General features: G+C 36.1%; 1 protein-coding gene across 1 annotated transcript in view; it reads left to right on the top strand.

Annotated features, from left to right (window-relative positions):
- LOC134653540 (serine/threonine-protein kinase SIK2) overlaps positions 1-17,144 on the top strand; it is a 67,810-nt gene that overhangs the window by 32,258 nt on the left and 18,408 nt on the right. Inside the window, exons 3-4 of the mRNA XM_063508917.1 lie at positions 10,340-10,403; positions 16,935-17,050. Of these exons, the coding sequence (XP_063364987.1) occupies positions 10,340-10,403; positions 16,935-17,050 (180 nt within the window). The remainder of the gene's footprint in view (positions 1-10,339; positions 10,404-16,934; positions 17,051-17,144) is intronic.

Genomic DNA, 17,144 nt, shown 5'->3' with positions numbered 1-17,144 from the left:
AAAAGACGCCTCCACGTCAAACAAAAGACGCCTCCACGTCACACAAAAGACGCCTCCACGTCACACAAAAGACGCCTCCACGTCACACAAAAGACGCCTCCACGTCAAACACAAAAGACGCCTCCACGTCACACAAAAGACGCCTCCACGTCACACAAAAGACGCCTCCACGTCACACAAAAGACGCCTCCACGTCACACAAAAGACGCCTCCACGTCACACAAAAGACGCCTCCACGTCACACAAAAGACGCCTCCACGTCACACAAAAGACGCCTCCACGTCACACAAAAGACGCCTTCACGTCAAACACAAATGACACAAGCTGGCCTAGCCAAGGTTACATTCGCTATCGCTTCGACAACGAAACGCTTTGTGTCTCTCTATCACTCTTCCATATTAGTGCGACAGTGACAGTTGCGTTTCGATCGCTACGAAGCGTAAGCGATTGGCATTTTGGCTACGCGGCAAGCTCATATTAACGTCGATTTAAAGTATCAGGATCCCTGTGCTATTGTTATCTTACTAATGTCATATTTATTTCGTAAATGCACTGCATTGCACAATACTACTTATACGGTACTCATTTAAATTAATTGTAATGATTATATTGTATCATAAAATATTATTAGTTTGCATATGACAAAAAAAAATCAAATAGGCTTTAACCGAGAGGAACAAAGTACCGTTGTCACTAAAAATTGCTGGACAAAAACTATAGGTTATAGTTAATCAGTTCAGTTTCAATGAACAAGGCTTATTCCGTCCCAATTAACCGCGATATGCTACACATGTACTATATTTTATGAAATAAATAAGACATAATTCAATAGCACAAATTTCCGATCACTGATCACCAGCACAAGCCCACACATCAATCTGTAATCATAAAACACAAAAAGATCAAAATAATAGGCATTTCAAATATGTATTTATCTACTCATAAATGTATCAAATTTCTTACGGCGTTGCAATTTGATGACAATAATTTTGATCATTTATAGTAGATAATAGGTACATATAAAACAATAATCTGTGCTAAATAGCCATTAAATCGACGGGTACATAACTATTAACTTATGAACTCATTCCAAAATCAAAAGTCTGCCGCTTTAATACTAATACAATAATTATAATTTCATTGTAGGTAGATGTCGTAATAGCAACCGACTAAAATAATTGTACCATTCAAATGATATCGAAAATTATGGTTATATTCCAAATACTTTTGCAAAGAACACGTACCTAGATCAGATACTCTAATTACTCATCCATCTAAGAGTATATAATTAAATATATAACTTTTTACCGTTAGCAAAATGTAGGTTACCTACCTTCATTAAAACAAACCAAACTAAACTCAATACTTTTACAATGAATTGATGTAAAATTTTACTTTGTCGCTGATTATACAACTACCACTCATGTATAATAAAACTACCTTATATTTTTTTTTTTTGCATTAAAATATCTTGATAATTTAAAACAACACTACAAAGCAACAATGTAAAGAAAGTCTAAGCTTCTTACAGCTACAAAACTGCATTCGAAACACATAAACTACTCGAGGTTCATAAAATCAATCCATTATGTAGGTACTTAGGTACCTACTATTGAAATAAAATAAAGACAACTTACGTTTTTATTCTACCGATCGAATCTAAAAATCTTATTGTGGGTTAGTGGTACGTTAACACTTCTGAAATATTATAAATTTATCTATGATTGTTCTAATTATAAAATGGTGGTGCCTCTTTAACTTTGCTCACCCGTTACCATCAAGATGTTCTCTCTTTGACTCCCCAATCCAAGTGAACGAGTCTGCACAACTGTCCGTTTAACTCCCACTTACCCCTACCACTTGCTAACTCAAGTGTTGCCAGGTAAGTCATTAAACATTACCCATTACCCTAATATTAAATTCAGGTATTTTCAGAAAGTTGCCAAGTAAAATTCATATTTGCTTACACTTTTTGATACAATTACCAAAAATCATGACAATCGGTAGTTCTACTTCACCTAATGGAGCTTCCAATAAATTTACTTAGTAACTTGTGGATTTCGCGCTTGTGCACTTAAATTACTTAAAATCATATTTAACGAGTTCGCTCCATTTCACCAGGCTTCTATCTTCAAATCCTGGCTAACTGACAATGGGACTAACTGTGGCAGGCATAATTTTCAATTAAACATTTCTTGTGAAAAACCCTCACGCACATTTTAATGTGTGGGTAGTTAGTTGTCCACTGCAAGAAATACTACCGTGTATAAAACTGCATATTCAGGGTTTCTGACGACGTCAACTAATTTGCCGTACGGGGCTTTTCATAAACAACGAGTGGGAAAGTCTAGTGTTTTTTGCACTGTCATTTGGCACTTGGTGTAGTGCCAAGTGCCAACCGCTCGTTGTTCCGCTGCAGCTTTCCATCACTCGGCCGTGGCTTAATAAATCTCCTGCCTTGTCCCTTTAAGCTTTTCATTATGTAATGAATTGCTTAATTACTACGAAATACGGTGCACGTTAGAGATACCAAAATTTTCTTTTGAATAATATCTTAATTGTTAGAAAGATACAAGCTTGACTAATTGAGTTGTATTGATCATATTAAGTATCATAACATCACTTTAGTGAAAAGTGGCGGTATAACCGGCGAATGGTCTTACATTTTCTCAAGATAAACAAGAAAAAAAACTGATTATTCTAATATTAGACCATTAAATTTCGGCGTTATCGGATAGCCCCAATTAACCAAAGAAATTTGAGGTAGGTTTGCGTACAATAGTATAGGCTGTTGTAAAATAAAGGGTTTACTGCTTACCTGGCACAATTTCTCGATTTTTGAACAGAGTCAGGGGACATCGCTAGAATTTAAACAGTCCCACCGGCACAGCTAACCAAAATAGACAGTTTCCTTAGTTAACATGTGCCTAACACTACAAAACTTATTTTCCATTCTTCTTAATTGAATTCTTTAGACTTTAGAGGTGACATTGTAATAACGGTTAATGAAAATTATAACGGTTTATTTTTATATCACCAATAAAGAAATGTATAATTAATATAATTACGCAATCAATTACAATAAGAAAACATGTTTTTGCCATAGCGATAATTTACCTACATCACGGTGATGTCATATTATCTGAAACATCCATATAAAAAGAGTATTAGGTATGCAGATATCGTTCTCATATCGTTCACGCAACAGGTGTGGATCAATTTAAACACTTTTATTGGAGTGCATCCAATTAAATTCGAAACACGCAATCAATCAATAACTCATTAAAGTTTCGAACGCATAGTATTGATACAATTCCAACGAAATTGGTTACGTTTCTAGTTATCAGACGTTTGTCAGTATCATTTATGTTAATTACGTTTACATTATGCAGCTATCGTATCGAGTAGATCCAGTTGTTTAAGTATTAAACGTCACGTACAATGCGCTTCTGGCGCGCGATTACGCATTATTTTTTAATAGCCGATGACATCAAAAATTGTGCGCCAATAGCGCCATATTGCTTTTTTCATTACCTGTTCCCTTCAGATTTGGTTAGTTCATAAACGACGAGTATATAAATACGTACTGCACTGCATTTTCTTTTATTATTATGTTCTAAAAAATTGTCGATGATTCCTCCACAGTGCACTTGTAGACTGGTACCTACTATGTGACAATGTTGTTACAAAAGTGCTTTGCAAGATTTGCGACAACAAATTACAATATTGATGTCTTTGGTTTCCTAAGCCTCCACCTAATGCAGCATAATTTGACAGTTTGCTGCGATATCACGTCATACATCATTATAATGTCGCTGATGTCACGCACAATTATTAAAACAGTTCCAGTTATTGTACAGTCGAGTGTAAAAATATGGGTGCACAAATCATCTCAAAAATAAGTCCCATAACTTTTATGTCAGCGAATTAAGAACTATGGGACATATTTTTGAATAAGTTGTCTACTCTACACCCATATTTTTACAATTGACTGTACTTAATATCAAGACGGATATGTAACTTTCTTCATTATTGAATAATAGGTATCGAATCGGGATAATATTTTATCGGACCGATGACCGATTAGGGATCTGCGATTGTCGTTCGGCACACTCGGTGGGTTAATTAACTCTGGGCCTCGAATCACGCGGTCACCGCGTGGTAATAAAACAAGTCAACATCCTCCAATTATGGATTAGGTGCCGTTACCAGTCTGACGAAGGTTTCCGGGTTAGGTTTTTCAAATGTAGTGTGAAAAAAAAGTTAAAAGAAGCAAAGAGGTGCTACTTATAAAACTTAAAATATTTAAAATAATAAAACAAAGCAAGTGGTAGCTTAAAAAATTGTTTACCAATAGGTACACCGTAAAACATAAGTAATAACGATTGATCTTCGATATGACTGTGACTTGACGCCCGACATTGTTCCTCCCAGTAATTGAAACAATGAACGTTGCATGTGATTTCGTAACCTGCATGAATCGTGGCATGTTGGGCGTTTGAATGAGCCCGCGGAGGTTCCTCGTGTACAAACATTTCTGACACCTTGAATAGCAATCGACAAACAATTGGAACGTCCTTCCTCGCCGGGAAAGGAAGCCTTTCCGTCCGCTGTTAGCTACTTGTGAACAATCAAAATATCCTTGAAAGGATTAATTACTGTTTATCTTTGTTTGTTTACAAGGTAATTCCTACAACATTAAGGAAGATAACAATCTTGGACGTGTTTGCAAGGCCCCGGCAGATTTGTTTACCAAAATTATCTTACGAGAAGATTGAACTTCTAACTAAAAGGGTTTTGTGCAAATGCAAAGTACCTACTTTAATTTAGTACGTAAAAACGTTTAGACAACTTATTCCTATTATAGTAATCCTTGCTACCTAGTTGTCTGTAAGAGATCGTTTCAGCAATAACTCCGCCACTTACTTTTACTTTGAGTTATTGAGTAGGTACCTAATTTATATTCAGATGTGAACAATCCAATGAAAAAATCCAGTGAACGTTAATTTACTGTGGCTAATTAAAAACAAACACTACTTGTCTAACTTCACTTGACTAATTCGTTTGACATATATACCACAGAAATAGACCGCGTCGCATTCGCTTATCCGGGAACAATATCCAGCTAAATAAGATTAATACCGTCCGTTCCGATCCGACCCAATGTTCACAGAACCAGGCGCGACGGATTCTAACATTTCCAAGAATTAGTTTTGTCTATATTTACTAGTTTTGTCTCCAATTACACAGGATGATGCAATCGCATTCGTTTGTTCTTTGATTAAGATTTAATCACTTAGTTTCTGTAATACAGAATGACGCAAAACATAGTCTGTGGAAGAGAACAATGTCACTATTACAATACTTATTTTGGCTTACGTTTTTATATTTAAGGTTTTTTTAATGTTTAGAAGGGCGTTCAAGTACAAAATCCATTTCAAACGTTGCAAAAGTTCTTCTCTGAAATTTCGCGTTTGTTTTGTAATAAGTACTTGATATTTTTTAGCTATATCGTTTGATTTCTATATTTCTTTAGAAAATACTTTATTGCTCTCCTCACTCTCTTAAATGTTATTGGTAGTACCTAAATGTATATTATATTTTAAGTAAAAGTTCAGATGACATCATAGTGTCCTGTTTGTTTTGTCGCCAAATTTTAATAGCGGTATAATATATAATATAAATAATTGCGGTTTTGGAATTATAACTATTAGGACATTTACGCGCAAGTGTAAGAAAATATCCAATATGTATTGATTATTTTGATTTGAAGGAGAAATCTATTATTCATGTACTCATGTTTGATTCAAGTTGGCAGTCAGTTGGTCCATATGTGCGTAGTTATTCCAAGAAAGGCGGAAAAGTTCGAGACTGGATCGCGCAGTGGGTTTCAGTTCAAGGCTGGATATTCAATAGGAGCATTTATATTATAGATTCAGGATGATATAAAGAGATATATAAATAAAGGAAGGTAAAAGAAACAGAAATAGAAAAAGAGACATATTTACATGGAGAATGATGAACCGACAAGAAAGTAAAGTCTAAAAACTATACTAAGTATAGATAGATACTAACGTTACCCGCTTAATAAATGGTCGTTCCCGGTAAAAACTTTCAGCCCTTTCTTAACCGTCTTACGGGTTGAATATTTCAAAATCACTTCTTACTTTGTGCTTATGTTATATAAACCTATTATTGTAAAGAATCTGCGTTCTAGGACAAACGGTTTGGGCTGGGCGTCAGCCAGTCAATAGAACTTATACCTACGTAGGTAATATAAATTATAGTATAATGAAATTAATTATCAATAAATAACTATTCTTATGTCTACTACATATATTTTTATTTCCACTTTTTTAAATGGCGTTTATCCTGTTAAATTAAATTAGAGGTAAATTGCTTATGAATGGAACACCAAAAAAACTCCTTAAATACGTACATAACTGCTGGAAGTAGGGCTTGCAATCCGGATATCCGTTTTATCCGGATATCCGCCCAATTTATTATCTGGATTTAGATTAAGTTGATATCCGGATAAAACGTATAATTCGAATACTACATTTTTTAAGAAAATTATTTAAAAAAACGTTGAAAGTTGTAATAGTAATTACGTTGTCCGATGATCTTATTTATTTGGATACATTGTTTTTTTTTTAATTTAGGTTTGAGTGTACTTGTACCGTAAAATGGGGTGAGTAGGGATCAGGGATGTTGCGGATGCCGATTTTTTGACATCCGCGGATGCGGATGCGGAATTTTAAAGGCTCAAATCCGCGGATGCGGATGCGGATGTCAAGATAGGTACATAAAAAACGTCAAATATTACATTTTAGTAATTTTTATTTCAAAAAACCGGCCAAGTGCGAGTCGGACACGCGTTCCAAGGGTGCCGGTACATTAAGTCCGACTCACGCTTGACTACTAATTTCTAATAGGTTTATTGGCTAATGACTAAATTACCTAGCAGTCTAGCACTTACGCCGATGCTAAGACGTTCCTGTTCCGACCTGTTCCACATCCGCATCCGCATTAAATCCGCATCGATTTTATGCGGATGCGGATGTTGAAAATAATGCGGAAGTTCCGCGGTTGCGGATGCGGATATTCGCAACATCCCTGGTAGGGATTGCGGGGGGAGTAGGGATGCGAATCCAGAATTTCTTTTTTCAGTAGCTACATTAATATTCGGGCACAGGTTGCTCTTAAAGTAATTTGATTATAATTTTAGACATATTTTTCCTTCTTTTGGCAACACTAAGTTGCCAAATCATACAATTTTAAAACACAAATTCACTGTCAAAGTTGATGCTCGAAAGCGGCGGATTTTTGTTTAACTTAATTTTTATGTGAAATTTGCCAAAGTAAGTGTACCGTGTTCTTGTCAAACGTGATGCGCTGTCATTATTGTTAGCGTCCGAATACATTATTAACAAAGTGCGAACAGAACTAAAATGAGTCCAACGGATGAGGACTTCGGTTGATATTGAACTGCCGAACGAAATGCAGTAGGGTTTAGCAGATATTATGACGAAGGTTTTAGCATTTTCTATTTGAATAAATCTGCAAAACCTTGATTGACTTTAAATGCAATGTAAAATCTCAACAAGAAGAGACTGTTGTAACAGTTAGAAGATATTCGATTCTCCAAATATTATCAAAACCACTACCAAGAAATTAATTTCGCAGCGCAGACTGCGAATCGAATATTAAATAGAGAGTTTAAGTATCGCCATAACCTAGTAAATGATTTCAAAAATAGTTTGTGTAACCTGTTGGAAAAGCCATATCTAATATAGTCAATCAATTTTATTAAAGGTTGTGTAAGAAATTTTTGCCGATATTCCTTTTTAGGTTTTGGTGAGTATACCTACTCGTAATTTCATTTTGCCATATGTTATCACGTCACGTGGCAACTCAAGACAATAATTTGTAGGTCGTAGGTACTAACCTAACTAACCTAACCTCACTTGCACATCAATTTAAAAGTATCGACAAAAAGGTAGAACGCCAAAATACTTAATACTTGCTGTTACGCAGCCTCATGTACATAAAATTGTATCATATTACACGTTTTATTAAGTTCATGTAAGTTTTATTGAATAAAAAGTAAGTATTCGAATTATGCGTTTTATCCGGATATCCGGATAGTAAAATAATTAATATTCGAAATATCCGGATATGAAAAATGGGCGGATATTGCAAGCCCTAGCTGGAAGCTAGTGGAATCTCGGATCTACATTATTTATACAAATTGTGGTTGCATTACATACAATGACCTATGCATGAAATGTCGTGAAGCACCTTGAAGTCAAATTTATAAATCGGTACAAGTATTTTCCTCCATGTGAATTTTAATGTATGATAACGTAAAGGCAGGTTTTGATATACCTACCGATACTTACACAGCTGGGCCAACTTTTATTTAGTTTTCGATTTTTCCCGTCAGATTTCGATAAAAGGTGGATGAATAGTTTCCTATTCTGTAAGATATAAGCGCAATTTCGCCGTATGTCCTCCTCTGAGTTAGGAAATAATAGAACTTAAATACATAGGTATACCTACGAAATCCCAAATTGAAATTGGGATTTCGTATTTATTCCGCCCGGAAAGAGGAGCTCTTCAAACTTACCAAATTTTATCAAAATTGACTAAATAATATTGACAGCAAATAAAAATCGGCTCAGCTAGTGAGTGAACGTAGTTTCTTCCGGACGTAGTCGGGTCGGGCGGGTCACGGATTTTAATACGTGAGACAATTTTTAAAATTGTCAACGACAATCGGAAATGATGCTTTGCATCTCGGTCATAGCTGTAGGGCTCATTAAATCCGCCAGTAATATATCAATATGTTAGGTAGGTACGTAAAAATAAGGTGTCCGAAATGCTCCACGGGCTAACTTCAGAATCTCGAGTTGTAGCTGTGTGTAGACATCTCACGATCCTTAAAAATCTGAACAGAGATGTTAAATTAATTAACACCCAGATTTAGAAATAATATATATCTATGTTGTTCAGATTATGTCAAACGGTAAACTAGTGAAATTGCTAATGATGTAAGGTGAGGCAAGTTTAGGAGGGTCGCGCCCGTGAACTGGCCGCGGCACGGACGCCGTAAAAATGTAAACCGACTAAAAATACCTCCGCGTGACTCACTGATGGCGATGTCTACGATAACACCTTTCAAAACAAACGCGAACTGTAACGTCTGTAACACGACCTTTACGAATAAAGCCTTTTCGCTTTGTGTAAACTTCGTTAGGTAACCGTTCTATTGTTTTCACTCAACGACGTAATCAATTATAAATATTATTATGCAAAAAACAGAATTAAAAAAATGGGAGACTTTTTTTCGTTATCCGAAATAGGAAACTTATTTTCGCGGATGATTTTGGACTTCGTGTTACATAAATATTTAACTTATTAGTAGTGTCAAACCTCGAGATGTTTTTTAAGCAAAAACTATTAAAAAAAAAGTACAACACAAAAATAAGACCTGCCTTTAAATTCGTATATGTTGTGCAGCGTAAATACGAGATTTAGATAGTTAGACTAGCAATTCCTATTCCAGCGATAGAGTCTGTTTGGAAAGAAAAGATATCTCACAGACTCTATCTGCAAAATTGACGCTCATTTGATAGCTAAAAGATTCCCGAGGCAAATCTAAAACGTAGACGCCCTTGAATGGATTCGCAATATGTAGTCTTCTTTATATGTTGAACGCGGGATCTTAAGAATATTGCTCGGATTTTTAGTGTACCGCACAAAATTTGTTCGCGGTACACTTATGGGATCACATCCGTCTTACAAATCAGTTAAATTTGTTTTTCTCAGAAACCATTTGACGTAGATAGCTAAAATTTGGAACAGTTATAGCAATTACCAACACTAACATTATTAATAAGTCAAAACCGCTTATTTATTATTTTAGGGGAAAATTTGGGGATTGAAAGGGGTCAGCTGAAATTATTTTTTATTTTATCTAGTTACTGATTGGAATCGCGTATTTAAGTAGCTTAGTGGATAAATGTTTAAACCAAACGAAGGTTTTTATCGAGTATACTTATATAGTTCATTTGAAACCTTAAGCTGGGGAGCGTTATTTTATTTAGAATTTCTTTTATGTACCTACCAACATCCGTTACGTATTTGACCATGATTTTTCTGGGTAAATTTACTCTCCCGGGTAAGAATTTTTTATACAGACATATTTATACTGATTTTACATTACGTTCAAAATAACGCCCTCTATTTACTCATTTCGTTTTTCGGTAGTTACGTATTTTCTGACTGTGATTAATAACAATTTTATATTATATTTAATGTTTTTTATTGTCAACAGGTCATGGAGACGAAAAACATGATCTACATAGTATCAGAATACGCCAGCAAAGGAGAGATTTTTGGTAAGTAGATCCGCCAAGAACAAAGGTCTAAATATATCGTTCTTTATTTACATTTTTCGTTGGGTTCCAACCGGCCCGACTTTTGATTGATGACGTATATTAGCCGCAATATTGACCATACAATGGCTTAGTGTTGTTTGATAGCCGATTTATCACGTGTTTGGAAAAACTGAACATTAATCATTAATTACCCTGTCGCTGGCAACGGAACCTTCGTCCGATAGCGATAATAACTATAAAGTTCTACAAAATGAACAATATAAACATATGTACCTATACTATACTATACTATACTATACTTAGTTTATACTATTGTAATAGCCGGAAAATAAAGGGAACCCTTTTTAAGTGTGCCATAAAATTTTAATAATGGGTATTATTAAAAACACGAAGCAGTCAATTCCTATTCCTGTCGCGGAACGTAACATGCGGCACGCAAGGAAGGAACACTGCTGGCTAAATTGTGTATCAATAATTTAATCCCTCTTAGGTCTGTGTCTTGGTTCAAAGCTCCCGAAACGCGATATGCCAAACTTCACCGCTAACCTAAGGCACAGGGCGGACACGACATACATCAAAAATGATTTGCGTTTAATGTGTGCGCGGCACGTCTGTACACGCGTCATTGAGTTTCTGACGGAATCCTGACATGTTCTCAGTAGAGCGACTTACGCACACATTCATGTCGCGGCCTGTCGCGGGCGAGGTAATCCGAATCGGGGCGGGGCGGTGCGTGTCCGTTCTGTATGATAATACTATTACTTATTCTGTGCCTAAGGACGTTCTTGTCGTGCATGAAAAGGAAAAGTAAAAAAAAAACTTACAATACATAAACAAAGGTAGACTAAGCTTAGTTATCCAACATCCCTAGACATTACTTCCCTGAACTAAGTGCGTCACAGTGTAGGAAGAAACTTAAATTAGATAAGGGACAGGTGGACTGCGATGTCTGCGACTGACGTTGCCTTCACTCGAGTTGCTCGGCTTTAACGTCATTCGGAAAAGCTACCGACCACAGACGTAAATGGTTACGACAGAACTTCACTTAACGCTTATTTTATTGTACCACAAACAACCGTAGTTATAACGCAATAACGCCAATAATGTTCATTGTTTTTAACAAATTATTCCTTTTTCCTTTGAATTCGCGCAATGCTGATGGCCTATTTCAGAAACCTACGCACGTATCTAAATAATATTGAAAGTTCCCAATCTCGATACCCAATTTCCTTTCCATCAAATAAGTTGTATAGGTACCTCGCTCCCGATTGTGTTCAATAGGTTCGAACACATGAAGTGTTTAAGGGACTTGTCAAACAGAACCCTTTAAACTCACAACTCGCAATAACTGTTTGAATACATTGGATACTATTTCAGTACAATATGAGTTATATAATATCATTGATTGAGGCTTACATACAAAGGTGAACATTTGGTATGGGTAACCTACCGGAAAAAATAGTAGGTACTCTCCTGTACCATACCTACTGGATTTTTTAAGGTAGATAATACTATTCATGAGTAATTGAGTATCCTGAATATTTGAATATATTTTTTTAAAGTAGGTACAGTATTGGATAGATATTGGGTTTAATGTTAGAGCAAAGCAATCTTCCTACCATTTAATTCCATTGTTTTCTACTAAACACTTACTCGTTTTTGGACTTGCGTGCTTCGAACTAAATGAAACCATTGCCTTCAATAAATCCGGACGACCAAAAGCGTAACCTCGAAATCGATTAAGGGCACCCCGCGATCGTGGCTTCGTCCATGACGTCAGACGCCTGAGCGTGACGTCACTACCGTGGGGCGCGCAAGGGTTAGGGGTGGGGGAAGTAATTTCGCGCACAGCTGACTACATTCTCCCGAAAAACCAAACGCGAACTCTAGAATAAAATGTTGACGTACATGTATTAGATTAGAATCGTATTGGCCCGCGCGCGTCCTCTTCTGTTAACGTGCAACCAAATTTATAGGAGCGTTGTTCATAAAAAGGTTTGGACTAGATTCAGACAAGTAGAATACAGGCTCTGTGAATGTACCTCCACCAACGGACGTAGGCTCGAATGAAAAATGTACTTCATCAAAGAGCACTCCAAAATGATAAATCCCTGTTTTTAATTAGCAATTACAATTGTGAATCGTGTTTTAATCTCGCTCTGGATAGAATTGTCTAATTAGTCTGCCCTTTGAGTGAATCAGTTTATTGTTTGGTTTTAATCAACCAGAGAATAATCAATTGAGTGTTAATTTTGGTTTCCCGAATTATTCGTATGTGTCGCGGTTAAATTGGTAACTAGTATTTGTGCAATTACATAGGTACTTTAAATGACTTCATATATTATTGTACTTATTGAAATAACTGCTATTTTTTCTTACATTATGATATAACAGTTTGCCTTTTCCTTGCCTATATTGAGCTAATTGTTTAAACGATGCAAAATTTGTCTATTTGTTTTGATAATTGAATTGATACTAAATATTGTCATTGTTGCATAATGACTATCGATTTTAAAACAATTTCCGTCAGATATCACTAGTTAGGCCAATAATATATAAGCTCAACGCCGAGGTTTTCCCGTTTTTTTTTTTTGGATTAGGCTCCAAGATATTGGAGTGGCAACTTCAACTTCAACTTCAACATTTATTCAGCAAATAGGCCACAAGGGCACTTTTACACGTCAACATTGAATTTACATAAAAGCAAAATAATAATAATTATACATCAACAATTATTAAATACAACTACAACTACCAAATCAAACTAACGTAATACAATTACTTAGAGATGTATAAGGTCTCTTAATGTCGAATTACATAAAAAAACTATAATAATAATATTAAAATAAAAACAAAACAGATACATGGAAAAAAAATCTAAACTTATTTAGAGGTGTAAATGTCTCTAAGTGTCAGAACTAAAAAATAACATAGTTTATCAAATTATCCTTAGAGATGTATAGGGTCTCCAAGAGTCACAATCCTGTATGATTAACACATTACGAGAAAAAAAAAAACATACGAGAACCGAATGAGGCGTCTCACTGCAATTAAATTAAAAAATAAAGTTACTAAATATATTCGTGTTAGCTTAAACAGACCCGTCTCCACAAACAGCACCCGTTCACGAGTACGACGCGTATCTCAGCCATCGCCTCCCTCAACCTTCATTCGGGAAAGTGGCGACCCGATCAACGACGCCACCGTAAGCAAAGACTTTTAAGCGAGCATGACATGTTCAAGCTACCGGCCTATATTAATATTAAAATAGTGATAACACTTAGCTGTGAGACACAGCATTTTGTGCTCGTATGTTACATAAAAGACGGTATAGCTTCACATAATTACTAGCCTAAATTGACTTAGAGATGTAAAGGTCTCTAAGTGTCCGAATCATTAAAAATATAAGTATGTACAATAAAATAAAAATAATAAAATGAATAAATACTTAGGGATGTAAAGGTCTCCAAGTGTCAGAATCATTAAAAATAAAATAAATAATTACTTAGAGATGTATATGGTCTCCAAGTGTCCAAAACTAAAATTAAATTAAACAATATAATCAAGCGAGAACATGATTGTCTCATGTGTCAATTCTACTGGACACTAGCATATTTAATTTACAATGAAAAAACAATATTTATTGAACTCTTATCATACTATCGAAATCAAGCTACAGGCTTAAAGGCATCTCTATCGTGTATAAAATCATTTACAGTGTAGTACGCCTTACTTAACAAGGAGCGCTTAATGTGTGACTTAAATTTGGTAAGTGGTAAATTCGCTATGTCAGTAGGGACTTTGTTATAAAAACGTGTACAGTTCCCGACGAAAGACGTACTAACCTTACGGAGGCGGTGGGCGGGCACAGCAAGTTTATGTTTGTTTCTAGTGTTATAGTTATGGATGTCACTGTTAAGCTTGAATTCGTGGATGTTTTTCCGAACATACATAATATTCTCAAGTATGTATTGAGATGCAATGGTAAGAATGTTAACCTCTTTGAATTTCTCTCTCAGAGATACTCGAGCGCCCAGTCCATAGATGGAACGTACAGCTCGTTTTTGCAGCACAAATATTGTCTGAATGTCTGCCGCTTTTCCCCACAACAGAATTCCATACGACATAACACTATGGAAATAACTAAAGTATACCAGCCTGGCCGTCTCTACGTTTGTTAGCTGTCTGATTCTCCTCACTGCATAGGCTGCTGAACTGAGTTTGCCGGCTAGAGTGGCTATATGTGCATGCCATTGCAGTTTTGAGTCTAAAGTGACTCCCAGGAAAACAGTTCGATCTTCAAATTCCAGCGTATCACCTTTTATTTTAATCTTGCTGTTAGTTACCTGCTTGACGTTAGGTAGCGTAAACTTGATGCATTTGGTTTTCTTGGCGTTCAAAAGCAAATTGTTTGCCGTAAACCAGTTTACTACGGTAGATAGCGCTTCATTAATGCTATCGAAGCTATTTTCCTTTCTGTCCACTTTAAATATAAGGGAAGTGTCATCTGCGAATAACACTATATCATGTCTATCTTGCACAACTTTTGGTAAATCATTAATGTATACCAAAAACAGGAAGGGACCAAGAATTGAACCTTGAGGCACTCCGAGGGCTACCGGGGACCCCGCTGATTGAGCTCCATTAATAACTACTCGCTGAGTTCTATCCGAAAGGTACGATGAGACTAGGTCAAGGGCACTAGCCTTTATCCCATAGCGGCTTAATTTTCTCTTTAAATTTTCGTGATCAACGCAATCAAATGCCTTTGACAGATCACAGAAAATTCCCACAGCATCTTGAGCTTTTTCCCAAGCGTCAAAGATGTGTTTTAGAAGTACCGCACCGGCGTCAGTAGTAGATCGACCTCTGGTAAAACCAAATTGATTGCTATCCAGCAGTTTATTTCTGTTGAAATGTGACAATAGTTGATTCAGAATAAGTTTCTCGAACACTTTGCTTAATGCCGGTAGTATTGAAATTGGTCTAAAGTTCGCTGGATCTGTTTTCGTTCCTGATTTAAACAGCGGGATGATTTTACTATGTTTCATAATATCTGGAAAAATACCAGCATCAATGCATCTGTTGAAAATCTCAGCCAAGTATGGTGTAATCGATTCAATAATGGAATGTAATACTTTGACTGACAGGCCCCAAAGATCTTCTGTTTTCTTTAAATTTAATGACCTAAAAGTCTTAAGAACAGTGTTCGGAGTGACATATGAAAATTTGAAGATTTCTGTACATGCCGCCACATTTGTCTTCAAAATTTCTTCAGCGACGTCTGGCGATGAATTAAGAGCCTTTGTCGTTTCTACCGGTATATTCGAGAAAAACCGCTCAAAATGATCTGCCACTTCACGATCGGAACTTACTAAAGTGTCAGCAATTCGTAGGTTGTAGTGCGGATCCTTCATTTTACGTTTTCCAGTTTCATTGCTGATTACTTGCCATACAGTTTTAACTTTATCACTAGAATTTAGGATCTTTTTGGACAAAAAATCAGCTTTCGCGGCGACACACATCATCTTAAAAGATTTAGAAAAATTCTTAACGTACTCCAGAAATTCCGGCCTTTTATCAGTTGCTTTTAAATCATATAAGTCGTAGAGTCGGCGTCTTTTCTCGTGAATATCCGGCGTAGCCCAGTCGCTAAATTTAGTCTCTACTGTATAGTTACGATATCAGTTCAATGTATTTTGGATCAGGTAGCGTAGTGAATATGACATAAAATGTACAGAAATGAGAAAAACAGGTCCCAAAATTTGACTTCGAAGCGGAGGGAACCAACCGCTTATTATATTCCATCTATACCATCAAGTCACTGACACTTACACTTGTACACCGTAGTAATATCAATTAAACATAAACCCAATACTAACTCCGGTGGTCCTGCATTATGTTTACAAGCCCATGAATAATGGACCAGACTATAATCGCACCTGCATGGCTGATGTCATTCGGTCTCGAAATAAGCAAATAAGCGTAGGTTTCCGGGCACACTCGTTACAGCAATAACATACAATATTTACCATTATAGTCTTATAACAAAACCATTGGTTTCCGGAGTGCTAAACTGCTGTTTAATGTGACATGTTTTTGAGAAAACATAGTTATTATTATAATAAAAAAACTATTCATTTAAATTAAAAGGGTTGGTTGATCCTTGATGGTTGATGAAGGGATGATTAAAATAATACGTAAACATTTTTACTAGAGGTACTCGTGGCGAGCTTTGGGTCGAAATAACATAATTTGTCAAGTGTAAAGATATATGTGGAGGTATGAAAAGTATATGTATGTCCCAATGAGTCAGGAGGATAAAAATATTGCAAAGGTATCAAATTTTTGCATTCGTCATCAACCAAGCAAAACATTTTTTTAAACTACGAATAAGAATCTTTCTTGAGATATCCATAACAATAACATCCTTCCGACATATGAGATCAAATTTCTCCCTGTATCACAAAATAAGAATGAAACCTGGAAGCGCGCCGTAGACCAAGTTTAATCAAGTAAATTTCCTTGTAGACTACATCGCTCGGTACGGGCGGATGGCGGAGCAGGCGGCGCGCCGAAAATTCTGGCAGATCCTCTCTGCGGTCGAGTACTGCCACGAGCGACGAATAGTGCACCGAGATCTCAAGGTTCGTGTCTGTCTACATTAAAATTTAGCAAGATTTGTCCTTTGTGGAGTAGTAAAATAGTGAATTTAGTCTGCGGTTAACCACATGCTATTAG

The sequence above is a fragment of the Cydia amplana genome, chromosome 13 (assembly GCF_948474715.1).
Source record: "Cydia amplana chromosome 13, ilCydAmpl1.1, whole genome shotgun sequence".
NCBI classification, from domain to species: Eukaryota; Metazoa; Arthropoda; class Insecta; order Lepidoptera; family Tortricidae; genus Cydia; species Cydia amplana.
Note: the sequence above shows the minus strand (reverse complement) of the source record. Positions and strands in the feature narration are given on the sequence as shown.